The sequence below is a fragment of the Rhinolophus hipposideros genome (genome assembly GCF_964194185.1).
Source record: "Rhinolophus hipposideros genome assembly, chromosome: 6".
NCBI classification, from domain to species: Eukaryota; Metazoa; Chordata; class Mammalia; order Chiroptera; family Rhinolophidae; genus Rhinolophus; species Rhinolophus hipposideros.
In genome coordinates, this window is record NC_138052.1 from 956,263 (window position 1) to 983,250 (window position 26,988).

Sequence of the window (26,988 nt, forward strand, 5' to 3'; positions counted from 1 at the left end):
TTTTACCCTTTTAATGTAATTTTTAATGCATTTTTGTTTTTTAGTCCACTTTCACATAAAAGTTAAAATTATACCCTCTAAACACATTCATTTCTGGATGGGTTAAATGATCTGCCCAGTGTCACATATTCAAAACAATTTTACATAATGATTTATAGTTGTCAATCAATTAATCAATCAACCAACCAATCAACCAATCAATCAAGTAATCCCAGCAGATTAAGTTGCCAGTGCCAGTATAGGAGAAATTCTCTCATAAAATTTAAAGTCTTGTTTTCCCCATGCTGCCTAGAACGGATGCTACCACAGTTTATGGCGTCAAATAAAGCCTAAGAGGCAAGAAACATTGTCATTTTGTTCTTTATTGTATAAAAGTGCTTTTTTGTTTTTACAGTGCTTTTAATAGAAAGATTTAAGGAAGTAGACTCTGAAATGCTCATAGTCCAAATCCGAAGGAAGGTTGAAACCCCTGTGTGGCCTCACCATCTGGTAAAACTTTTGGGTCTCAGCCGACCATCCCATCACACACCCTCTCCAGACCTGGAACACTTAGGCCTCCCTGACCACGCCAAACTGGAAAAACCAAGTAGGGAGGCGGGACCTCCTCGGATATAAGATGGCGGCTCCCTCCGTGACGCTCTAGGCTTCCCCAGCCGTGACTCGGTAGCCGGAAGTCCTCCGGACCTCGGCCATGGGAAGCGGAAGTAAAGGGCCGTTGGCAGCTGTGCTGTTGCTCCGCGAGGCCGGCTTACGAACTGAACCGCGGAAAGGCGCGTGTCGGCTGCTCACTGGCGCAGCAGCTGCCGCTACCGCCGCCCTCCGCCCTCCGCCCTCCGCCCCGGCATTGTCCCAAGCGCAGTCACGCACCGAGCGCGGCCCCGGCTTGGGCAGGAAAGGGGACACGAGCGGCGGCTGTCGCGGCTGCGCGGCAGGTGACAGGTACCCCTGGGGTGGTGTGGGGCGGCCTCGTGGACTGGAAGAGGGTTCGAGGCGCGGGCGAGCTTGTGCCTCGGTCTCCGGAGCCTCCGCTTCTTGCCCGACGCCGCTCCCCTCCCGTGCCCAGCCCCGACCTTTCTTGCGAGGGGCCGATGGCCCGCACTGGGCTCTGCGCACAGCACAGGGTCTTGGCTGCCGTGCCTTCGCTGGCGAGCTTGGAGCCCGGGTGCGCGAGTGGAGAGCGCGGCGGACCCTGCGTAGGGCGAGAGCCCGCCGTCCGCGGCAGGAGAGCGACGTGCCCCTGGCGGTGTCTGCTTTCCCCGCGCGGCGCGGGGCGGTGCACGCGGCTGCGGCTGGCTTTCCTACGGGGACCTGGCGGCTGCAGACGGGACGATCCGGCTTCACTGTCAGTCCGGGAGCTGCCTGAAGCTCGAGGTCCGCGTACGCCGCTCAGTCACGGCCGTGAGTGGTTGTCGTGCCTCAGGCAGAAGCTGTCGGCCGCTTTGATTTGATAGCTGGCGCGTTTGTTCACGCCTTACCGGCCTCACCGTTTTGGCCACAGCCGCCGCGCCCTCGCCAGCCAACTTCAGTGTGGGCTTGGGAGCCCGCTGACGGCCGCGGCCCCGCCCCGCGCAGTCTAGCGCGGGGTAGCCCTCCCGTGGCGTGCTCCTGCAAGCCTGGCTGACGCTCGGTGCTGTGGGAGGACGCGCACTGCCTCGGGCAGCAGCGGGCTGCCTTCGCGTGCGCTGCTCCTTTGAGGGGAGTAAATTGAACTGGAGACAATTCCCATTCGATTTTTCTCTGCGGTTACCCGTGACCATTTTCATATTAGATGTATAGTAACTGCTTGTGTCACAAATTAGATTTATGTGGTTCACAACAAATAGTTTTGTAATAGGTGTAAATGTATACTAAGTTTAATTATTTGAGAAGTAAATTTATTTCACAAGAAGGGTACTTTCTAATATTATTCCTCACTTTTATCACGTATGTTGAAACCCAAATGGCTTTTGTAAACTTGCAGCATGGAAGTTATTTTGTTTGTTATCTATTATCTTCAGTTGAAAAATAGAAGAAAAAGTTGGTGATGACCTAGAATTTCATTCCTCTTCTGCTTTCCATAAAGTGAAAAGCATTTTCCATATTATAACTTCTTAATGTTTCCAATATCTTACTATAAATCAATAAACAAGAAGCAGGTTTATCAGCCATGCCACAAGCGTTGTGCCTATAATCATGCAATGCCACACTGCAGATTCTACAGATGTTATTTCTCAGACTATTCATTGTTATAAGCAACATTTAAAGGTTTCTAATCAAAGTGATAAGGGATCTTGTAAAATGAAGGCATCCTCAAACAAAAGGCCACTTCAGTGAGGTCCTTACCTTTGCTTCTCTGTACATCCGTTTCCTCTGGTGTTACCTCTGGAATCAAGGAAGTGGGCTCAGGGTGGAAAAGCTCTTTAATGTATACCTTTCCCTCCCTTCTCATTTCTCATGGTGCTGTACCTTGCCCCAAGAACTCTGTCTGTCGCTGTTTTCTAAAAACAGGGCAAGAGGATCTCTGGTGTATCGCAGGATGTAATTTTCATTTTTACCCTTTTCAAGTTCTAGGCTTTTTGTACTGTCTTTCTCTTGGTGCCACACTCCTTTCTTTCTGGTTTCTTTCATTTATCCCTTAATGAATGAAGCCTGTATTTGTTTATTTTATTTTGGGAACCTCCTATGTTCCAGGCAGTAAGCTAGGCATGTAACAGTGAAACACACAACTCCCTGCTCTGGAGAGCGCACACTCAGTCCCTAACGGCAGCCTCTGTATGGCTCTGTCAGGCTGGGTGGATGGTTTGCTTTGGTCCCGACTTCAGACCCGCCCCCTTGGTTTCAGGAGGAAACTGTTCCTCTCTGTCACCTGTGTCCCAAGGATTCTGCCCTCAGAAAATCCTTAGACTTGCCTTGGTTCTCACAAGAAAGCACCTTGCTCGGTCTGGGTTTGCACGGTTTGTGTCTTTACCACTTGTAAAGCCAGAGAACCAGGGGAGCTAGCTTGGTACTGCAGAAATTTTACAAATAGGCAGATGTGGGTTCCAGGCATCGCAGATTAGTCGGTGAAGCCTCAGCCTGTCTGAGCTTCCATTTTCTTATTGTTAAGCAGGAATGATAGTGTTTCATCCATTATGTAGCACACTCATGGAGTATCTACTGTGTGCCAGGCACTGCTGTTCGCTGTGGTGAGCAAAGTAGACATGGCTGCCACCTGCCCTTAAGGGACTGCGGTCTCTTGTGTGGGAGGACTCAGTGACAGGCATACACAGCGCCTGATGCAGTGCTACCCGGGGTAATGGCTCAGTACATGCTCGTGTTTTCTCAGGGCCCTGGCCAGTCTCAGTCCCTTAACTTCCCTGTGTGGTGGTGCCCAACTTGTTATCCGGAATCCTCACCTGCGGGATGACACATTTAGGCTCCTGCAGGAAAAACTGCAAACAGCCGTAGCATAATACTGCTTCAGTATAGTTCAGACACTCTCTGTCCAGTTTAGAAACTTAGTGAGTTTGGGGAGGGTTTGTTTTGATTTTTTTCCCTAGCCAAGAGGATAGGTTTCTGAGGCATGTTTTGAGGCTATGTAATAACGGTGATGTATTAGTCTATAATTTAGAAGATAGTTTTTATTCCTTTCCCCTTATGATGTATTTTACTAAAACAGAATGTACTTGGCACTTTACGAAGTTGTTTTTCACATTGCCTTTTCATTTTCACAGTGACCCGGTGTGGCACACACTGGTGGTATTCCTGTTTTAGAGTCTGGGAGACAAAGGGGCCAGAGATATTATTAGGTAACGTGCTAATGATTAAAATGCTAGTAAGTAGCAAACTCCAGGAATTGATCACAGGTACCTGCTCCAAAAGGTTTTCTCTTTTTGATAACCATGTTTGTTCTATGGTGCAGGCAGGTTTCTGAGACTACAGTCCATGGACCTGTAGGGAAGGGTGTCTAAAAATACTCCTAAGAGAATTCTCGTGTGGTTCAAAATGGTAAAAGTTTGGGTCCTTGCTTGCAAATCTCTAGGAAATGGTGGTAACTTCTGCTAGCTTCCAAAAGGGGCCTGCATCATCTACTCTGCGTCCCTCCACACACCAGCAGTCCCCCACCACCGGCCCCTAAGCCAGGAATCACCGCTGGCAGGTTTCATTGTCAAAAGTCTAGTTTGGTTACTCCTCGTCTTTACAAATGTTGATTTAAAAAATGTTTATTTTTTAAAAAAATTTTTATGGGGGAATATTGGGGAACAGCGTGTTTTTCCAGGGCCCATCAGCTCCAAGTCAGGTCATCCTTCAGTCTAGTTGTGGAGGGCGCAGCTCAGCTCCAAGTCCAGTCGCCCCTTTTCAGTCTTAGTTGCAGGGGGCACAGCCCACCATCCTAGGCGGGAATTGAACTGGCAACATCGTTGTCAGGAGCTGGCGCTCTAACCAACTGAGCCATCCGGACACCCCCCAAAAATATTCATATATGGAATGTTCATATGAATTTTTTGTTTCCAAAGAAGCTGGCAGAGCCTGAGCTTAAAACTCATCTATAAGCAATTTTTCTATTTGGTATAATTTATTTTGCTTTTGACCATTGTCCTTTAGAGATGTTGTGTGTTATATGAACAGAATGTTGGCCTAAATGATAATGCTTTTGTGAAAAGACAGTACTGACTGGTTCCCCGCAATATGGACTGTCCCCCCAACAATAGATTTTATAGCCAGTGTTGACGAATTGGGGTGAGCCTTTCCAGATGTTAACGTCCAGAAGCACAAGTTTGGTTTAGTGTTTCCTACATATTCACATCCTCTTTGGGTTCCCATTCAAACGGGTGGGACTTGGATGTTGACTTTTATTTAGCCTGGAGCAAGTCTGGTTAGGGTTCTTCATATTAGACTTCTGGGATGAAAAACCAGATAAAGAAGTCGGCAGCTGGAGACACTTTTCTGGAATGATCTGGACACTGTGAGATCACTGTGCTTGGGGAGGCTGTCGCTGAGAGCTCAGGAGCCCTACATTCTATGGTCACACCAATTTACCAGGAACCCCAGCTTCTCTAGTGTGTACATGGGGACCCTTTGGGTTCTTAACCTTTCCTCATTCCAGGACGTATCTTTGGGTTTATGTTGGAGAACCATCATATTAGCTTCCTAGGGCTCCCAAGACAAAGTGCCACAAACCAGGAAGCCTAGAACAAACATAATTTATTGTCTTACAGTTTTGGAGGCTACAGATTCTAAATGAAGGTGTCACAAGACCTTTTTCTAAGTGAAGGTGTCACAAGGCCTGTTTGTAGAGGAGGGTCTTTCCTGACCTCTTCCTGCTTTTGGTCACAGCCGACATTCCTCGACCTGCAGTAGAATCCCAGTATCTGCCTGTCTTTACCTGGTATTCTGTCTGTCTCTTCATAGAGCCTTCCCTCTGTGCTTGTCTGTCTCTTGGTCCAAGTTACCCCTTTCCCATAAGACCAGTCATATTGGATGAGGGCCTACCCTCATGACCTCATTTTAGGTTGATCACCTCTGTAGAGACCTGATTCCCAAGTAAGCTCCCATTCTGAGGTACTGGGGCTTAGGACTGCAAGGTAACACCCATCATTTATGTGTTTTCTGTCTCAGGTTTATTTACTCTCTTGCTTCGTGAGGGATGGTTGTGTGCAACCTGCTGTGCACCACCACTGACTTGTATCCCTCCGTATAGGATAGATGCCCCAGGAAGTGAACCAGAGCCTTTATGGGAAAGAGTGGGCATAATGGGCTCCACACGTCTCGGTAGGTGTCCATTAGTCAGGAAATAGCTGTTCAACTCTCTAGGTATTAGGTGCTGCCACGTTTTGGAAACATTTCTAGTTCTGTAATATTCATGTTGTTTTGTGTCTCTAAGTATTAAGAAACAGGTTTCAACATTTCTCTGAAGCGGAACCTTTTTTTCTTTTTCCTTTTTTAGGGGTTTGCTGTAAAATGGGACTTCTGATTGTAGTCACTGGACTCTGGCTCTTTTCTTCAGTAAAGGCAGATTCAAAAGCCATCACAACCTCTCTTACGACAAAATGGTTTTCTACTCCGTTGTTGTTAGAAGCCAGGTAAGAAGACATTTTTTTCTTTCACATGTTTGAGCAAAAATGTAGGGTCTGCTAGTGAATATTCAGGCGCTTTTTAGGAAGTGAGATTCTCATCATTAAATGCATTTAGTGAGAGCCTTTTTCAGTGTGCACTGAGCTGTTAGAATCTGTTAGTAGGATAGGATTCATAGGGATACTTGGGGACTTCTTTAGACAAATATATTGAATTGGTTAAATTATTCTGCTATCTTCCAGGAAAAGTATAAATGTGGTAATAAGGGAAGAGAGAGATGTACTTAAAGGAAATTTTTTCTTTATTTAGAAGGAAGACAAGAGAGCTTGGCCAGGTGGGGTAAAGAGGACATGTCGCTCTTAAGAACGTGGAATAAGACCCCAAGATAAGAGAGCACAAGGAGGCAGTTGAGGAAATGTCCAGATTTTATCTGCCCTAAGATGTACACGTTCTGTATTTTAACATCTGCAAAAATCAGGATGCATTCTAATTAAATCAAGATGTTGTCGTACAATTAGAATTGGTAGCATCTTTCATTCTTAGTGTTTCATAAATTATGTCTTAAAATCCATAGTGTCTTAAAAATCAATAAAGTACAGTATAGTCAATGATTTCCTGGGAAGTTTGTCTTCCAAGTACACTTATTACTTATATTTTTAATATAAATGTAACCAGATACCTCTCTTTTAGTCAGTTTTTTAATGTTTATAGATGGAAACTTACTGTATCTCAAACAATTTATAGCTACGACTTGCAGAGAATCTTCGTAAAGCGTAAATTAGGTGGATTGAATGTCAAATGCTTGGTTAGTCTCAGAACTTGATAGAGTTAGAGATGTGAACTTTTGGATTTCTTCAGTTAACTTTTTGGTCTTCAACTTAGAATTTCATCTTCTAACATTTTCTACTTAATGCCTAGAAAAATGGGAATGAAGAGTTTATTTCTGTAGACTGTGTATATGAATAGTTGCATCTCCTAAGGGAAAAGCCTCTCTTGGCCTTGGTGAGAGGACAGGTAGGCAGGTAGGACAAGTGGGAGCCGGTCTCAACTTGCTGAGGAGCAGATTCTGTGGAACAGACTTCCTTCCCTTTCTTTTCTGGGTCTCCCTTTTCTCAGCAATAAAATGGCAAAAACCCAAACGAAACAAAACAAAACAAACAAACAAACCCAAACCAAATCAAACCAAACCCTAAGTGTACTTCATAGTGATGTGACAATAACTAATTTGATAAATGGGATGAGTTCCTCAAATCTTGGAACTTTGTTAGATACAGGGTCGTTGTGAAAGTGAAGTGACCGAAGGTCTTTTGATATTAGAGACTGCCTGAGCCAGGACTCTAATAACTGAACTTTGTTTTCTCTTTTTGCTAATCTGATTTTTGATGATTTGGCTGGTGTAAATCTAGGTCATTGAGATTTACTATCACTTTCAAGTACGTTTGTACAATTAACTGTAATGGATGTTTTATGATATCCTACTTAACATCCTTAACTGAGTTATATTCCATTGCTCTTACTTACACTAACTAACTCCTTAGTTTTTGCATTGTCGTAGAAGATCCTTATGGCATATAGTTATGGACTTCTGAGAAAGTATGCTAAAATTGTTAGCCTCGATTTACCAATTTTTCCAGTTTCTTTGCTGTCTGTGAAGTGAGTATTGGATACTTCACCAACTTGCGCATGTCAAACATCTCCCCTTTTCATGGTATCCTGGCCACATGCCATTCTGGTGCAGTTTTTAGTCCTCTTCTGTGGCTATTGGCAGATAATTTGCCAAAGTTATGGGCATGCAGGCAACTCACAAGTGAACTGTGCTTGTTTGAAACCACTCCATCCATAGTCACTTCCAGAGCTGGCTGAGGCCACCATTCTTCCCTCCTGGATTCCTGGCGAACATTCGTGGTGGGTTATGCGGTAGTCTGTGTGTGGCTGAGGGGAAAGGGTAGGTGAAGGGCACACTCCGTCCCCAAAAACCGACATATGCAGCTCCAACAGGCCATTTGCCTTCCTTGCATCTAGCCCTTAGGGATTAAGACTATTCCCGTGTGTATTTTCAGATCAGTCCTGATGCTGCTGGAGGTGTTGTAGCTTTGTGCTTTTGCATGAAGTGTTATATATTTAATTGAAGTAAAACTCTGGGTGTGGTTTGAGCAGCTATAATACCTAACAAAAATATGTGTAAGTAAAGTACTATTATTAAAACAAAACTGATAGTCATTTATTGAGTGCTAGACATTATAAAGCCCAAGAGTGCAGCATGATGGAGATGTAAATCAAACAGATTGGAGTTTACATTCCAGATTTTTCGCTTAACTACACTCACCTTGAAGCAAGTTAATAACCCCTCTGAATTGCAGTTTCTTTATTCTAAAAATGGTTATAACTCAGAGTTGCTGTGAGGATTTGGGGATGTGGGTGAATATGCTGAGCGGAGTGTCTGTCAGTAGACCTTCTTTAGAAGTAGACCTTCTTTAAATACTCATTTTCCTTCCAGTCTAGTTCTGTATAGGAGGGAGATGAATTCTTTTTTTATTTTTTAACATTTTTTAAATTAGTTTCAGGTGCACAAAACAAAGTAATACTTAGACATTTATCATTTATATTCCTCACAGTGTGTGAACCCCCCCTCCTCCCATACACTACCTCTCTGACATCGCACAGTGCCATTACATTTCCACTGTCTCTATTCCTAATGATGTACTCCACTTCCTATAACTATATATATAATTATAGTTGACATACTTATTGTTCAGCTTCAGCTTCTGGTATACAGTGCAGTGATCAGGCATCTACATCATCCCTGAGGTGGTCTCCGTAATGAGACAAGTGTCCATTGGATACCCTACAAAATCTTTACAACATTACTGATTACATTCCGCAAATTGACTTTCGTAACCCCATGGAAATCTTGTGGTTACTGACTGTGTTTTCTAATCCCCTCACCTTCCTCCTTATCCCTACCCCACCTCTCATCTAGCAACCCTCAGTTTTTCCTCTGTATCTCTGAGACTGTTTCTGATTGGTTCATTCTTTGTTCTTTTCTTTAGATTCCCCGTATAAGTGAGATCATATGGTATTTGTCTTTCTCTGTCTGACTTATTTCACTTAGCGTAATGCTCTCTATGTCCGTCCATATTGTTGCAAATGGTAAGATTTCATTCTTCTTTATGGCTGCATATAACTCCATTGTATAAATGTACCACAGTTTCTTAATCCAGTCGTCTATCGATGGGCATTTCGGTTGTTTCCATGTTTTGGCTATTGTGTTTAGTGCTGCAATAAACATAGGGGTGCATAAATTTTTTTGAATTAGAGTTTTGGATTTCTCCGGATAAATACTTAAGAGTGGAATTTCTGGGTCATAAGATAGTTCCATTTTCAGACTTTTGAGATACCTCTATACTGTTTTCTATAGTGGCTGCACCATCTGCAATCCCACCAACAGTGCACTAGCGTTCCCTTTTCTCCACATCTGCGCCAGCATTTGTTGTTTGTTGATTTATTTATGATAGCCATTTTGACTGGAGTGAGGTGGTATCTCATTGTGGTTTTTATTTGCATTTCTCTGATGGTTAGTGAGGTTGAGCATTTCTTCACATGTCTGTTTTGCCATCTGTATATCCTCTTTAGAAAAATGTCTCTTCATGTTCTTTGCCCATTTTTTAATTGGGTTGTTTGTTTTTTTTGGAGTTGTGTTTAGTGAGTTTTGTATACATTTTGGATATTAACCCCTTATCGGATATATCATTGGAAATATGTTCTCCCATTCAGTAGGATCCCTTTTTGTTTTATTGATGGTTTTCTTTGCTGTGAAAAAACTTTTTAGTTTGATGTAATCCCACATGTTTATTGTTTCTCTTACTTCCCTTGCCCAAGGGGATATATCAGTAAAAATCTTATTCCAGGTAATGTCTGTAAAGTTTCTTCCTATATTTTCTTCTAGGAGTTTTAGGTTTTCAGATCTTACGTTTAAGTCTTTAATCCATTTTGAATTTATTCTTGTATATGGTATAAGGAGGTGGCCCAGCTTCATTTTTTTGCATGTGTCTCTCCAGGTTTCCCAGCACCATTTATTGAATAGATTGTCTTTACCCTACTGTAAATTCTTGCTTCCATTGTTGTAGATTAAATATAGGCATGGATTTATTTCTGGGCTGTCTATTCTGTTCCATTGATCTATGTGTCTGTTTTTATGTCAGTATCATGATGTTTTGATTACTGTAGCCTTGTAGTATAATTTGATGTCAGGTATCGGTATACCTCTCACTTTGTTCTTATTTCTCAAGATTGCTGAGCCCATCCGGGGTCTTTTATGGTTCGATATAAATTTTAGGATTATATGTTCTATTTCTGTGAAAAATGTCCTTGGTAGTTTGGTAGGAATTGCATTGAATATGTATATTGCCTTAGGCAGTATGGACATTTTAACTATATTAATTCTTCCTATCTATGAGCATGGTATGTGTTTCCATCTATTTTGCATCTTCTTTAATTTTTCTCTTCAGTGTCTTATAATTTTCTGAGTACAGATCTTTTACTCCTTTCGTTAAATTTATTCCCAGATATTTTATGGTCTTTGAAGCAATTGTAAATGGGATTGTTTTCTTAATTTCTCCTTCTGATATTTTGTTATTGGTATATACAAGTGCAACTGATTTCTGAATATTAATTTTGTATCCTGCTACTTTACTAAATTCATTTATCAGTTCTAATAGTTTTTTGGTGGAGTCTTTAGGTGGAGTCTCTGTGTAGTATCATATTATCTGCATGTAATGACAGTTTTATTTCCTCCTTACCAATTTGGATGCCCTTTATTTCTTTTCCTTGTCTGATTGCTGTGGCTAGAACTTCCAGCACTATGTTGAATAGAAGTGGAGAAAGTGGGCAACCTTGCCTTGTTCCTAATCTTAAGGGGAATGGTTTTAGCATGTATTGATATGATCATGTGATTTTTATTTTTCATTTTGTGAATGTGGTGTTTCACATTAATTGATTTGCTGATATTGAAGAACCTTTGCATACCAGGAGTGAATCCCACTTGATCATGGTCTATGATCTTTTGAATGTATTGCTGAATTCTGTTCACTAATATTTTGTTGAGGATTTTTGCATCTATGTTCATTAGGGATATCGGCTTATAGTTTTCTTTTTTTGTAATGTCTGTCTGATTTGGGATCAGGGTGATAGTGGCCTCTCAAAAAGTGTTTGGGAGCCTTCCCTCCTTCTAGATTTTTTGGAATAGTTTGAGGAGAATAGGTGATAACTCTTTTTTTGAATGTTTTGTAAAATTCACCTGTAAAGCCATCTGGTGGAGGGAGACAAATTCTGATCTCCCACAATAACTTTGGGAGTTAAGTCCAGTAACCAGCACCACTATACCCTCCTCCTTTCCCCCGCTGGAATATTTTAAAGCAAATCCCAGACATCAAATAATTTCATCTGTAAAATTATAGTTTGTCTACTCAGTGGAATAGGTATAAGCCAAATAACAATTCAGGATAAAAAGCAAACAAACTGAAGTATACTGTGAACAAATGGTTAGTACTCTTTTGCGTAGTATCTTGTGTTGTTCTTACCTTCCCTGGATTAGTTCAGTGACCTAGTAATTAATTTTCTTAAGACTGTTTGAAAGTTAGATATTGTAGGACTTATATATGCAGTGGGATGAAAAAGAATGTGTGTTCCAAGAAGTTTTCCTGTATGTAACTGAAAAGCATGTGTTTTTGCATACGGCCTTTCTGGGAGGGTCTGAGCCTCAGTGAATCCTTGTTCTTATCACTGCAACTGATGATTTGCTTATCTCGTGATCTTCGTGTTTATTTGCATATCACAATCTGTCTTAGTACCTGCCTATAAACTATTGTAAGGTTGGTATGAAGTCTGTGTCAGTTCCAGAAAGCCTAGAAAAATGCCACACTCCAGGGGGCTCCAAATAATTTAATTATGATAGTGGGTAGTTTCAGAAACCTGTTTTTAGAGAAGCTGTGCATTACCAGGAAATGTTTCTTATTTTCTCCATATTTCTGTGTCTAGCTGTGGAGTAGAGTGAGAATTGTGCATCTCGTTGACAAGGGGAGAGTCTTCCTGTATTGGGAAGCTGATCCAGGTCTGTGGTGCCCTGAGGACAGGGAAAGGTCACTGCTACGTTAGTGTTGTGGCTGAGAGGAGAAGAGAATCAGTTTGCGTTAAACATTCAGTTAGTACATGCATTTTCTGTTAGGGATAAATGATTCTTGAATGAAGGGGAATTTAGCATAGCCATTATTTTAGGTCAGTAGTGTAAAGTCAAGGAAAAATAATTAAGACAGCATTAAGGTCTTAAGACCTGATTTTATTAGGTCAGTGTTAACTTTTTAGTTAATATAAACTAAAATTTGGTGATTTTGAAAATTTGGATTCATGGATATTAAACGATTACAACATGCTGCCTTTTATCTCCTAGAAATTTTTCTAGGGTTCATGTTTTCCTTGGAAGACCCTTAGTTGACGCATATTGTTTTTGTTTTTTGTAAGGTCTTTCAGAAAATAAGTGAGCAGAGCTAGTGCTAGAATGAACAATTTCTAATTCTGCTGCCACTACGGAGGGCATTTCCACATCCTGGGGTTTCATAGCCTTCTTGATATTGGCACTTTTCTGTTGTTACAACATTTCTATTGTTCTAGATTTTTAAAGGAATACCCATTAAGCTAATGGATATTCATCTAAGTTAATTAGTTATTAAGAGCTAATAGGCTAGTAAGACTTTCTTATCATTAAAAATATGTTATGCATGTTTGTGTAATGTATACTTAAAAGTCAGACTACGGACATTTGGAAACTTAAAAACTTATTTTATTCTCTTTAGTAATAGCGTTTATATTAGATTTTATTAAGTTGTTGTATTCTGATATTTCCCCCTTTTTTCCCAGTGAGTTTTTAGCAGAAGACAGTCAAGAGAAGTTTTGGAATTTTGTAGAATCCAGCCAAAGTATTGGATTATCAGATCATCACGGTAAAGTTGAAGCAAATGCTTCTTTGACTTTGGTTTCTGGGAAAATAGTAGAAAAAATGGTTTCTTTCAGAGCATGTGTGGCATGGCAGCTAATGGGAAACATTTTTATCTTAATGATTAGAGTTATGACAATAGCCAGCAGAGCCAATACAGGCTAATAATTATTTTTGAAGCAGTTTATAACTTTGGCTTTAAGCAGTATCCTTGACTCCCGCACCCTTTGTGTGTGTGTGTGTATGTATGTGTGTGTGTGTGTTCTTTTATTACAAGTGTTGTGTGAATATTTTGTGACAGTCAGATTCATTTAAAATCATTTACTATTAACTTAATAACTATCAGATTTGACTCACTCTTTTTTGTTATGAACTAATTACATAACTGATCTATTACCCATTAAGTTTGTTATCATTAAGTTAGTGCTATCCAAAATGTTTTCCATGATGCCTGCCAGCTACCCACAGCTTGAGTGTCAAGATATCAAATTAATTACAGTGTAAATTCTATCATTTGTTTACAGTTGATGATGTGCTTTCATAAACATTTTCTAATTCAATGTAAGCTATATAGCATATAAACATTAGTTGTCAAAGATGCTGATACATAGCACCTAAAAACCTTGATAATACATTGACATGCATTTAAGTCTTGTTGAAGAGGAAATGGGTGAAAATTTTGTGATTGCTGTTAATATTGAACCAAATTGATTTCTAACTCTGATTTTTATTAATATTATACATATTTTAAAAGTTAAGTCTGAATTTTTTTTGCCATGTAAATACATAAAGATTTTTAACAAGCATTTGTTTTAGTTATACATGTAATTTAGAGTCAACTAGAATTGTTTGAGTTATCAAACAAATCATTTTACTTTGAGTTTACGATTTCATAAAACACATTTATTTAGTTTTTCACATTTTTTATTAGTTTGAGGTGTATAAAACATAATGGTTAAACATTTACACACCTCACAAAGTGATAACCCCAACAAAAACAAATTTATTCAAGTGGGTTTCATAATGAATTTGCACTCTGACATTTAAAATGAGATTTCTGCAGTATAAATGATAATGTGTTCTTGGTTAGAATTAGGGGCATATGGATTCTTGGAAGTGATAACAAGTATGTTAAACATTTCATTTGAAATATTATTTGTAGTCCCACTACCCAAAAATATTCACCATTAACATTCTGGTAACATTTTGAGGTATTTCTTTCTGATCTCTTTTTCTACTTAGAAGATGTTTATGCAGTGTAGAACCTTTTGTATTTTGCTTTTTAGAATGTTAATATTTTCTTTAAAAATAATTTTTGATAATATGTGATTTAAAAGTCAAAGGTAGGGCGGATGGGTGGCTCAGTTGGTTGGAGCGCCTGCTCTCAACCACAAGGTTGCTGGTTCGACTCCCGCAAGGGATGGTGGGCTGTGTCCCCTGCTACTAAGATTGAACAACGGCGATTGGACTTAGAGCTGAGCTGCACCTGCCACCTTTAAAGATTGAAAGGACAACAACGACTTGGAGCTGATGGTTCCTGGGAAAAACACAGTGTTCCCCAATAAAGTCCTGGAAATACACTTTATTGATACACTGTTCTCTGATAAAGTCCTGTTCCCCTTCCCTCATAAAAATCTTAACAACAACAACAAAAAAAATTGAAGGTATATAAAAGTCTATACTTACACAGAAAAATCTTATTGTCTGTCTGTCTCTGTTTTCTCCCCTGCTTTTTATAACCATTTAATTTGTTTAGTCTTCAATGTCTTTTTTTAAACAACAAATACATAGATGTGTATTCTTATTTCTCATTCTTTCTTATGGTAAAAAAAGATAGCATACTATATACATTGTTTTCTATCTTGTGCTTTTTACTTACTATTTCCTGGGGATTTTTTTCATACTGGCACATGTGTTTTTTCCCCTCAGATAATTTTTTTCTCTTTCCTTTCTTCTGCCTCCCCCCGCCACTACAGTTCAAGCCGTTGTTTCTCAGTCTAGTTGTGTAGGACACAGCTCCCTGGCCCATGCTGGTATTGTGAGCCTTGCGCTCTCCTGGCTGAGGCAGTCGGTCACCTGTTGTAGGTCAGCCATTTACAGCAGCTCATGCCAACCTCCATCTGCTCATAGCAGCCCAGCTCCAGGCCGTTGTTCACAATTTTAGCTGTAGAGGGTGCAGCTCACTGGCCCACGTGTGAATCGAACCAGTGACCTCAACGTTTGGAGTATGGCGCTCCAACCACCTGAGTCGGCCTCCCTCAGATAATTTGTTCTAATTATTTGTTTAAATGCTTTGCTCCAAACTACAATTTCATGAGTATCCTTTAATACCTTGTACTTCCTTATCACACTGTTCAGTTTTGTTGGGTTATTTGATTAGATAATGTGCTAAGCACTGGGGAATACAAAGGTAAATAAGTCATAGCTTCTACTTATGGGGACTCAGAGACTATTTGGGGAGGGGTGGATAGTGAATACATAATTTTATAAATGATGTGATAAGTGAAAGAGGTAAGCAAAGAAATATTATGGGAACAAAGAAGAGATGTGCTCGGTCCAGTGAGGCTTGGGGTCGGGTTGGGTTGCCTCCCTGCAGTGGTGGTCTCACCGCTGAATTCTTGCTCAGGAAGTAGGTAGGAGTTAGTCATCCAGGGAAGTGAGAAAGTAGCAGTCTACAGGGAGGGAAGAGCTGACAAAGGGAAGAAGAGGAAAAGTCCAATTGCAATGTGTACTCCCGGGAGTTCTAAGCATTTGACACGACAGTATGGTGGTACTATTTTGTGATCGTATGCCTTTGTAACACACAGCTTTATACTTCTGGAACTGTCTTATTTGGATATCTCTAGTCATATATGATTATTTTGGTTACTGTTCTTGACAGGTACTGATTATTCCTATTATCATGCAATACTGGAAGCTGCATTTCAGTTTCTGTCACCTCTACAGCAGAATTTGTTGAAATTCTGTCTGTCTCTTCGTTCATACTCAGCTACAATTCAAGCCTTTCAGCAGGTGAGTTCAATGCTTGCATGTAACAGTATGTTTTAGGGGTTTATAACATGATTGGCTAAATTGCAGTTGTCCTGGCATTGGGTTACAGAGCTATAACTTTTCTGCCTGAAATTTCCTAGGATTTATGTTGTTTTTGTTTTTTTTTTATAAGTAACAGGCACAGTTGATGTTAAATGTTCAAACCACAGATTATAAAAAAAAAATAATTTGCGCTTATTTTCGTTTACGAAATTAAAAAAGTATGCACACACAAAAGAGACTACGAGACCTCATTTACAAAACAGCCTAGGAGGTGGTCTTGTTAAGCCGGTTGAGCCTGAATCTGATCACAGCTTATAGATCTCAAAGCAGCTCACAGGAAACACAGGAGACGGGAAGCATGAAACTGTATGACGGGGACACAGTCAGGTAAATCCAGAATGCAAGAAACTTTGTAGTAAAGTGATGTGATTTCTACAACAAGTAAGTTAAAAGGAAAAGGAAAGAGGGAGGGAGGAACTTCAAGAGAAACTTTAAAAATGTGTCAGTTTAATACAATTTGTTGATCTTGTTCAATTTTGAGTTGAACAAACTCCTATTATACAAAAAAGAAACCTGTGTACACTGATGGCATATTTGATATAAAAGAAATATTAATTTTAAACCCTTGTTTCAATTATAAAATAAAACAGGTATAGAAAACCATTCACAAGAAGTAGGAATTATGATAAAGTGAGCAGTCTTGCAATTTTCACTCAGGTCAAGAACTAGCACTTACCCAGCCAAACTGCGGGGTTGCCTGTGATGTGGCCGCATCGCAGCTGCCTCTTGCCCTCCAAAGGAACCGCTTTCCCAATTTTTTGTAGGAATCAAGGAATCACTTGCTGTGGTTGTTATTTTATTGCCCAAGAGTATGTCTCCATACAGTAGAGTTTAGTCTTGCCCATTTAAAAAATTTTGATAATTTTTTTTGTTTTTGGGTATGTATGTATGTGTGTGGGTGTGTGGGGGGTCTCTTAATTTACAAGTTCTTTATCCCTTTCTTTTCTGTTGAGTAACTTGGACTGTTTGCCCTATACTTTATTTCATAATCTACATTTGGTCGATCACATACTCACGATGCAGTTCAGCGTATTTCTCTGTCCTCTGTTCCCTGCAACTCGGCTGCTGGGTCCCGGGGCTTGATCCCAATAGTGTTTCATCCCTCTGGCGAGTCTGTAGGTAGTGTTCTCTTCTTCCATTAGGAGGCACCTACTGTCTGAGTTCCTCTTTTTGATTTAGCTGCCTTTATTGCTCTGTGCTTAATCCATTCATTCTTGGGGATTAGAAAGTGGTGACTGATTCTGTTGTTTCTCTTTCATTTGTTCTTGGAACTTGGATATGAAGAAGTACGTATTCCCCCCCCCCCCCCCCCCCCCCCCCGGCACTATTTCATGGTACTGTTCACTAGAGTAGGCAGAATACATGTTTGATTCTTGGTTTTTATACCAGGTTTCTGAATGAGTTTGATTCCCTATCCTTTTCTGACCATTTAGTTTTTTTTTCCATTTTGTTTTTATTGTGCTAAAATATACATAAAATGAATTTATTTTCCTGTCCTTTCCTGAGTGTACAGCTCAGAGATATTTAGTTCATTCTTGTTGTTGTGCAGTCATCACTGCCATCCATCTTCAGAACTTCTTTCATCTTGCAGAACTGAAGCTCTGTATCCATCAAATAATAGTTCCTCACCCCCTTTTCTTCCCACCATTTTACTTAAGTAAAATGGCAACCACCATTTTACTTATTATCTGTATGAAGTTGCCCATTCTAGAAACCACATAGAAGTGGGATCATGAGTGTTCATCCTTTTATGTGTGGCTTATTTCACATGGCATGATGTTTTCAAGGTTCATCCATGTTGTAGCATGCATCAGGATTTCATTTCTTTTTATGGCTGAATAATGCTGCATCAGATGTACACACCACATTTTGTTCATCCACTCATCTGTTGATGGACACTTGGATTGTTTCTGCTTTTTGGCCGTCGTGAATAATGTTGCTAAGAACATTGGTGTATAAGTATCTGGTGGCATCCTTGCTTTCAGTTCTTTTGGGCATGTACATAGGAGTGTTATTCACAGATCATGTGGTGATTCAATTTTTAACATTTTGAGGAACGGCCAAACTTTCGCATAGCAGCTGCACCAGTAATGCACCAGGATCCCACTTTCTCCACATTCTTGCCGACAGTTGCTGTTTTCTGTTTGTTTGTTTTTGTTTTTTTTTTTTAAATAATGGCTGTCCTAATGGGCGGGAAGTGGTGTTTTGTGGTTTAGAATCTCAGTTCTCATTTTCCTAATGATAAATGATGAACATCTTTTCATGTGCTTATTGGCCAACTGTATGTCTTCTTTTGTAGATATACCTATGTAAGACCTTTACCCATTTTTGAATTGGACTGTTCGGTGTTTTTGTTGTTGAGCTGCTGGAGTTCTTTATATACTTTGGATATTAATCACTTGTCGGACATATACTTTACAAATATTTTCTCCCATCCTGTGGGTAGCCTTTTCACTCTGTCGATACTATCCATTTACGTACAGAAGGTTTTAATTTTGATGAAGTCCATTTTATTTTTGTTTTGTTGCCTGTGCTTCTGGTGTCCTATCCAAGTACTCATCACCAAATCCAATGTCATGACTCTTTTGCCCTGTTTTCTTCATGAAGCTTTCACCTATGTTTTCTCCTCAGAGTTCTACAGTTATAGCATTAGCTCTTAAATTTAGGTCTTTTATCCACTTTGAATTAATATTTGACTATGGTAGAGGGTGAGTCCAACTTCATTCTTTTATGCGTAGATAACCAATTTTCCCAGCGCTATTTTCGAAAAAAGTATCCTTTCTCCATTGAATGGTTTTGGCATCCTTGTTGAAAAACCTGTTGACCATATGTATATGTAAGAGTTTACAAATGCTTGTTTACATGTTTGCACTTATGTCAGTAGCACACTGTTTTGATTGTTGTAGCCTTGTACTACTTTGGGAAATCAGAAAGTGTGAGTCTTCTGCTGAGTTCTTTTGTTACTACCCTAGTAGTCTGGTTGCTTTCTTGCTATCTGGTATGATAAGAAGTTTCAGTTTCATTTTGTACATCTCTGGCTCTAGATTTGTGATCAGCTGTTTTCTAAGAGGCTTGTTAAAGGGTTTTTTTAAAATGGTGTATGTGGAAGGTGGTATTTTGAGAGCACAGTCTAGGCACTGGGGATATTGTTCTCAGGCCTCTTAAGTGGGCAGAGAGAGGAAATAACTGCACATATATCTAGAGACCAAATACATAAAGCCATGTAAAATGAAATACTTTGTGAGTTCATATGGATATTTTCAATTTAAATTTAAGGACTACTTTGTTATATGTATATCTGTTTTCTTCTGCATTAGAATCTCAGTTCTCAAGGGTATAACGGATGATAGAATTATATCTCTTGATGACTTACTTGTTTTATCCATGTTATATACACAGTAGTATTAATAACAATAGTCATTCTGTTGCCACAATTACATTTACTGAAAATAGTCAAAAAATTTTCTTTGGGCCTAAGTGATTGCCATTCTCCATCCCTCCATTTAAAAAATGAGTATATTCTATGTAGAACATAGATGTTTCATATTATACTGTCTCCACATTAGTCCCCATTTAGTCTCGTTTCTACAGATAATTTATATTTTTAATGCTCACCACCAGTCCCTTTGCCAAACATTTCTACTCAGTCGACTTTTCTGACATGTGCTGACTGGTAGGTTCTTCAAGAAGGGCTCACAGGAACAGTATTTCCTTGGTTTTTGCATTTTTATATAACAATCTGGCTATAAAATACTTAGTTCATATTTTCTCCCTTGACTGTATTAAACATATTATTTCATTTACTTTCAGTATACAGTTTTCCTGCAGAAAGTGTGATGATAATACAATGATTTTTCCCTTAAAAGTCTCTTGCTCTTTCTATCTAGAGACCTAAGGGATTTTTTTCTTTTTATTTAAAGTCATAATTTACTAGAATATAACTTAGCAGTGATTGTTCTGGGTCAGTATTTTCAGGTATACAGTATGTTGTTTTAATACAGAGTTTCTAATAATATTTTATTTCAAGAAAGTTCTCTTAAAAACTTATTGTTCTGTTCTCTTGTTTTGGAATTCATATCATCTATATGCTGAATTTTCTTTGCCTAACTTCATTTCTTGGTCACTTTTCTCTTGGATCTCTCTTTTCTTTCTTTTTGATTTAAAAGTTTTTCCTTCTTTCATGTTCTGTTTAATCATTACTTACTGTGTTTGTTTTTGTGCTCATTCTGGCTTAGTCTTCATTTCTTAAATGATTTACTTATAAGTTTTGCTTCAGTCTGTCACCTCATTTCAGTTTTTCTCTAATTCTGATTTAGGTTATTCTTTATATTTTATATAGTTTTCTTCATGTATTTTTACTTACTTGAAATAGTAGGTTACATTTTTATCTGTTTTCTGGCTATTTATTTCTGACATGGTTCTATTGACTATAGCTCTGCTGTCCAATATGGTAGCCACTAGCCACATGTGGTTACTTAAATAATTAAGTCAATTAAAATTAAGTGAAGTAAAGCATTTCACTTGTCAGCTGCACTGGCCACATTATCAGTGGCTACCATATTTGGACTGTGCAGATGTAGGAGATTTCTGTCATCGCAGCAGTTTTTCTTGTATAGCGCTCATCTGGGAGAGGAAGGGTACTATTCTGTCCCCCACCCCTTTTCTTACAGTAGCTTTGGATGAGATCTGACATCTAGACTTTTCTGCTCATTTTGATGTGTAATTAGTTTTCCTTAACTTGTAGAGGTTGGCATGGCTCCCCCCTTCTGTTGTTTAATGTAAATGTTAAACAACAATGGTGGCTTAAAAAAAGGTGGCTTGCTTTTTGAAATTTTCTGACTCTGTTCCCCTCCTACACTTTTATTTGTACTTTGTCTTTCATTGTCTCTATATCTTTGTCCTCTTCAAGTTTTATTCTACCCTCAGCAGTTTCTCCTTAGACTGGGGCCCTTTCCTAGAAGGGCATCCTCGCTTGTGAGTCTGAGGGGTCAGAGTGGCAGAACTGCCTGACCCTTTTAAACTTTACCGTGGATCCCTGTGCTCACCTGATATTAGCACATTGACCCACCATACTTTCCAGTGAAGCCTGTCGACTGTTTGGGGTTTTCTTGCTCTCAGGAGCATCAGAATTTCGTTTCCCTCTGTGTCCTTCTCCACGGCAGTCTGATAACTGCAGGTCTCGTTTGTGTTCTGTATCGTGGGGATTGCCTTCCACCTAGTTTTGTCAGAAATGTGATCCATTGGTCTTTGCTATCTAGTTGCTCTATTTTTATGGGGAAGGTGGGAAGGTTGAAAAGCTATGCTGTCAGTTGCCATTTATGCAGAATTTTATTACTTTTATTTAGAATTCATGTGGAAACAATTCAATGGAGTGTGGTAGAAAGGTAGATGAAATAAAATTGGCTATGAGTTTATACTTATTGAAGCTGGCCCGTGGGTATGGGCCAAGGGGGCTTATGATACTATTCTTTGTTCTTTTCTTGTGTTTGTAAGTTTTATACTTAACAGAAAAATAAAGAACATAATGAAAAGTTTTAGTATCAGTTTTTCATAGCAAGCTTTCCGTTTCTTTTATTATTTTTTTGTATTTCATCTATGGAAAAGGACATCTTACATAAAAGACATTAGTTCATACACCAGTGCTTGTCAGTGTATCCTTTACTCATCATACTCGCTCTCCTCAGTGTGCCTCTCATTAAAGGTGCAGATTGACTTGTCTCATTATGTGTTGGCATTAATGCGTTTCACTCTAAATATAAATTCATGTCTCATTCAGCCTTTCCTTTGAATAACTTACTATGCTTGTTAGATAATTTTACCTTTCCATCAATAGTCTTTTCGTAGGCCCAGTTGTTTTTTTAGATTCTATGTCATTCTTTCTATTTCAGTGAGGGGCTTCATGTTAATTTGCATATCATACTTAATCCTTAATATTATAAGACTGCATCCTTAAAAATTGACATTTGTAAGCTTAATTTTCTACAAGGTATATAATGTATTCGCTGGATATCTTTTGATATAGTCTGAGAGAATTTCAAGGTCCTATTTTGGGGTCCTATCTTTCTCATGGGAGGATACTGGGAGGAACTAGAAAAAGATTATACAAGGAAAGCAGTGACACGTAAAGTTCTTACTTCCTGTCACATAATGGGTATTCAGTAGATGTTCATTTTTGCTTTACGGATGTTGTTTTATTATCATTTTGTTACTTATTTGGAATATTTACGTCTTTACCTTGTTTTTGGTTAGAAGTTATTTTAAACAAATCTTGTGTCTTAAATGACAGATAGCAGCTGATGAACCTCCACCAGAAGGATGTAATTCATTTTTTTCAGTGCATGGAAAGAAGACTTGTGATTTTGATGCCCTTGAGACTCTTATACTTACAGCGTCTGAAAGGTAGACTGTTTCTCTTTATGGTTGTCATGTATGCATTGTGCTTTCTATATCAAGTCCACCTGCTGATTTTTTTTTTTTTTAACGGGTTCTGTAGTCTATAGGTGTGGATTCTGGAACCAAACTGACTACATTTGAATTCCAGCTCCATCACTTAAAATGTTTTGTGAACTTAGGCAATTTATTTAATCTAACTTTCCTCATCTCATTTTAAAATGGAGATAATAAGAGTATTTAATATTACTGTTATTATTTAGCAATGACTGTATCTTAGAAATTATATAGACTTTGTCATCAGTTTAGTAAAGAATACTCTGTGTATTAAAGCCATTGCCTGAGTAATTATGTTAATGATCTCTCAGGATATTACTGGTTTCAGACAAAGTAGACTATTTAAAAGATAATCGCAAGCTTAATTTCAACATTAAATTGGCAGTTAATGGGCTGGCTTTCTGCTGACAGGTCAGTTTCCTTTGTGGACAAATATAATAAATAGTACCTCTTGCTGTCTGGTTGGGAAGTACCCTTTGTCCTTCCTCCTCTGGTGGTCTTATAAATAGGATACCAGTTATCTCTCTGCTGTGTTGATCTGTTCTATCAGACGTGCTAAGGGTGCTGTAGGTGGGGGTAGTTCTTCTTCAGTGAGGTTACCTGCCCAGCACTGTTCTCTTTCCACCAAATGGCATGAGTGCTTCTTAACTCAGGGTGACACCCAAAAACCCAGCGTTCATTTCAGCCACCTCAGGGTCAAGGTGGCTGCACTTTTCTTTGGGGAAAAGAAAAGTGGTTAATTCTTTGTTTAATTTTTTACAATGTGCAACCTTTGTAAAGAAAAGAGTGATAGTGTATCCTCTTCTGAAAGGTCGTAGCTATTTTTAATGGTTTGGCATGTATCCTTTTTGACTTTTTTTCTGTGGTTATAAATTTATACAGGTAGGTAGGCTTGTTTTAACAAGAGTCATCTTCCGTTTAGTTCATGTAGGTATCCGTCATTAAGAGGAGTTGGTAGGTCATAAAGTGTATGTTAATATCTGTTAATATCTGGATGCCATTCTTAGAGAATTTTTAAATTTATGTAAAATTTATGGGGAAAATTTAAATGCTAAACCTATTAATAGGAAGATCATAGTAGTAAAGATGACAGGAGGGAAATGCTATGCATAACTGGCAAGTCATATGCTTAAAGTAGTCCTCTACTTTTTTGTATTATTTGTACTTATGTTTTCAGATAAAAGGATAATGATTTGCTGTTTGTATGGTGGAATAATTTATTAAAGTTTTAGTACTGTAAGGTCTGGATATACATCCTTTTTCTGGTTTTTCCCCCCTTCTCTAGGAATTGGTTCACAATTATTAATCAAAGTCTGTATTTCAAGTTAGTATTTATGTAATGTAGTTTTATTACTATTTTTAATGATGAACAAATAAGACTTATACCTGACAGCATTCTTACTCACTGAAAATGATTTAAAAATTTGATACCTTTTATATTAAGATGCTTATAATCTTACATCATCAAGCTGCATTTTGTTTAAAAACTTGGTTAAGTTTACAATTTTAAGCTTTTAATATTTGTTTTCAGACCCAAACCCTTATTGTTTAAAGGCGATCACAGATACCCCTCATCTAATCCTCAAAGTCCGGTGGTGATTTTCTACTCTGAGATCGGCTGTGAGGCATTTTATAATTTCCACCGCCAGCTTGTATCAAAAAGTGATGCAGGCGAGATCAGTTACATATTCAGACATTATATATCTGTAAGTATTGACTTATTTTATAATGTTTTAAATATTAATTTGCCCAGCATGACCTTAGCACATAAACTAATAATTTCCCCCTTTATAAAAGTATTTGTATTTTTTTAAGAAGTGTAGTACTTTCATCAAATCTGTTATTTGCACACAGGAGGCACTTTGCTTGTCTTTCTCAGGAAATGTAAAATGGTTATACTTAAAAAATAGTTTAATAAAGTTTCCAGTCTATTTAAAAAATGAACCATGTAGATTGTATTTAATTTGGTCCAGATATGGTCATTATACTATGAACTGATTCTTGAATTCAGTTCCTTTTCAAACCTTTTATTTTCTTTTTGAAATCTTTTCATTAGATGGAAAAGGAAGGGTTTCTAAAGAAGTAAAATTAAGCTTTTAAAACCTTGTATAATATTTAGCATTTAAAGTATTTATATGTACAGATTGTTAGCCCTAGAGTTTCTGTGTCATAATAAGTTCAATAAATATTGGATACTAAGTCCATGCATGTAAAATAAAAGTTTTAAATGAAAATTTGTGTGAGCAGAAACGGATTTATTAATATTTAATTTTGACAACTGCTCTCCTTCCCAGTATCCCCCAAGCTCTGTGGCTGATATCCAAGATTTAAAATGTCTAAAGGGCCACCCTCATTCAGGATGGTGGTGAGCCGGTGATGTTTGGTGAGCCCAAACCCTGATTGCAGACATTTAAATTCAATAAAAAACATACACGCACACATTTACACACATGCTCCCCACAGAGCACTTCTGGTGAGGTTTGGAACCTCACCAGTTTCAACCCTGCTGCGTAGGTCTGGAACTCCTTTTCTTTCTCCATTTCTTTACACGGTTTGGTTACCTTTTCCCTTTCTATCTTCCCTTCCTCTGGTTTTGCTTCTGTCGTGGAATCCTTGTTCTCACACTAGTGGCATGATGCAAAATCTAGAGGAGGCTGGGAGTCCCGTGGCAGTTGACGTGTATTTGAGCATATAATCCTAGGTGATGGCTGCGCGGCATTGGCACGGTCACGTTGTGTGTACAGCGTGACACGAGAAGGCCTCGATGGTCACGCTGGAACTGCTTGCTCTGCCTGCAGAATCCTCAGCGGGAGCCTGTTTATCTGTCCGGCTATGGTGTGGAACTGGCCATGAAGAGCACCGAGTACAAGGCCAAGGATGATACTCAGGTGAAAGGTGAATTTGTAAACTAGACCAATGTGTTTGCTTTTCCTTAAACATAAAGGGGAACTCGTTTCTTTAATGAAAAAGAATAGGTTTAGGAATATGATGAACCTGTGTCTGAATCCTGCTTCTCTGACTTCCAAGTTGGGTGACATTAAGCAAATTCTCTACGTCCTAGAGAAAGTGCAGATAATGATATATGCCTCTTAAAGTATTTGTGAGGAGAAAATAAGATGTATAGGTAAAGGCATTAGTACAGTTTTTTGCACAAAAATGTTCAGTAAGTAGTAGCAATTGTTACTGATGATATGTAGTTCACAAATAGCCGTTAATTTGTGGCCCAGTGTGAAATCTTAAACTCTCCTATAATTAACGAATTATTTAATGGTTTTTATTATTTTCTGCTCTTGGAACAGTTTACTATGGATACTTGCATCATACTCTAGGGTTTTGAATTCATTACTTGAATTAAAACAAGTTTCATGTACAGTGTCTTTTGAGATTATTTTAAAGATACAATTGATTGGATTGAGTACGTGGAAGATAACCTAGTAAATCATCATTATGTTATCAATAATGCTACTTAGGATTAAGTTGCCTGGTTACACAGTGTTCAGAATTTTCATATTGAAAAATCCATTTATAATTTTAAAGGCATTAATTTTGAAATTTTTAATATGTAGTTTCCCCAAGTTTAAGGGAAAAATGCATTCTTTATCCAGAAACATAGGCTATATTAAAAACACATTTATTCTGTTTGTCACCATTCAAAATGTTAATTGAAGTATTCAGTTTCAATGGTATCACAATTTCAGGTGTTCCTAAATTTTTTCACATTATTCAGACTTTATCAGGTTAGTAGTATTATGTTTTTATTTCTAATCTGAGTGATTGTACATGTATTTGCTGTGCTTTTGTAGGAACTGAAGTAAACACCACAGTGATTGGTGAAAACGATCCTATTGATGAAGTTCAAGGATTCCTCTTTGGAAAATTAAGGTATGTATATTTTTTTGGGAAATGGTTTTATTCTCTTTAAACCACCAGGCTTTGGAGCGCTGAATTCGCTTTTTTTTTTTTTTTTTTTTAAAGATTTTATTGGGGAAGGGGAACAGGACTTTATTGGGGAACAGTGTGTACTTCCAGGACTTTTTCCCAACTCAAGTTGTTGTCCTTTCAATCTTAGTTATGGAGGGCGCCGTTCAGCTTCAAGTTGTTATCCTTTCAGTCTTAGTTGTGGAGGGCGCAGCTCAGCTCCAGTTGCCGTTTTCTAGTTGCAGGGGGCGCAGCCCCCCATCCCTTGCGGCAACCTTGCCGTTGAGAAGATGCGCTCCAACCAGCTGAGCCGTTTGGGAGCAGAGCGGCAGCTCAGCTCAAGGTGCCGTGTTCAATCTTTAGTTGCAGGGGGCAGAGCCCACCATCCCTTGCAGGACTCGAGGAGTTTAACCTGCATCCCACTGGCCCATGTGGGAATCGAACCGGCAGCCTTCGGAGTTAGGAGCGTGGAGCTCTAACTGCCTGAGCCACCGGGCCGGTCCGCTTTT

The 26,988-nt window shown here is 38.9% G+C and overlaps 1 protein-coding gene across 1 annotated transcript in view; it reads left to right on the forward strand.

The window, feature by feature from the left end:
• Window positions 1–602: 602 nt before the first annotated feature.
• Window positions 603–26,988, forward strand: part of UGGT1 (UDP-glucose glycoprotein glucosyltransferase 1) — a 135,769-nt gene continuing 109,383 nt past the window's right edge. The window contains 9 exon segments of the mRNA XM_081051329.1: window positions 603–915; window positions 917–939; window positions 5,906–6,041; window positions 12,946–13,028; window positions 15,903–16,033; window positions 22,401–22,513; window positions 24,093–24,267; window positions 25,360–25,456; window positions 26,365–26,443. Of these exon segments, the coding sequence (XP_080907455.1) occupies window positions 692–915; window positions 917–939; window positions 5,906–6,041; window positions 12,946–13,028; window positions 15,903–16,033; window positions 22,401–22,513; window positions 24,093–24,267; window positions 25,360–25,456; window positions 26,365–26,443 (1,061 nt within the window). The 5' untranslated portion in view covers window positions 603–691.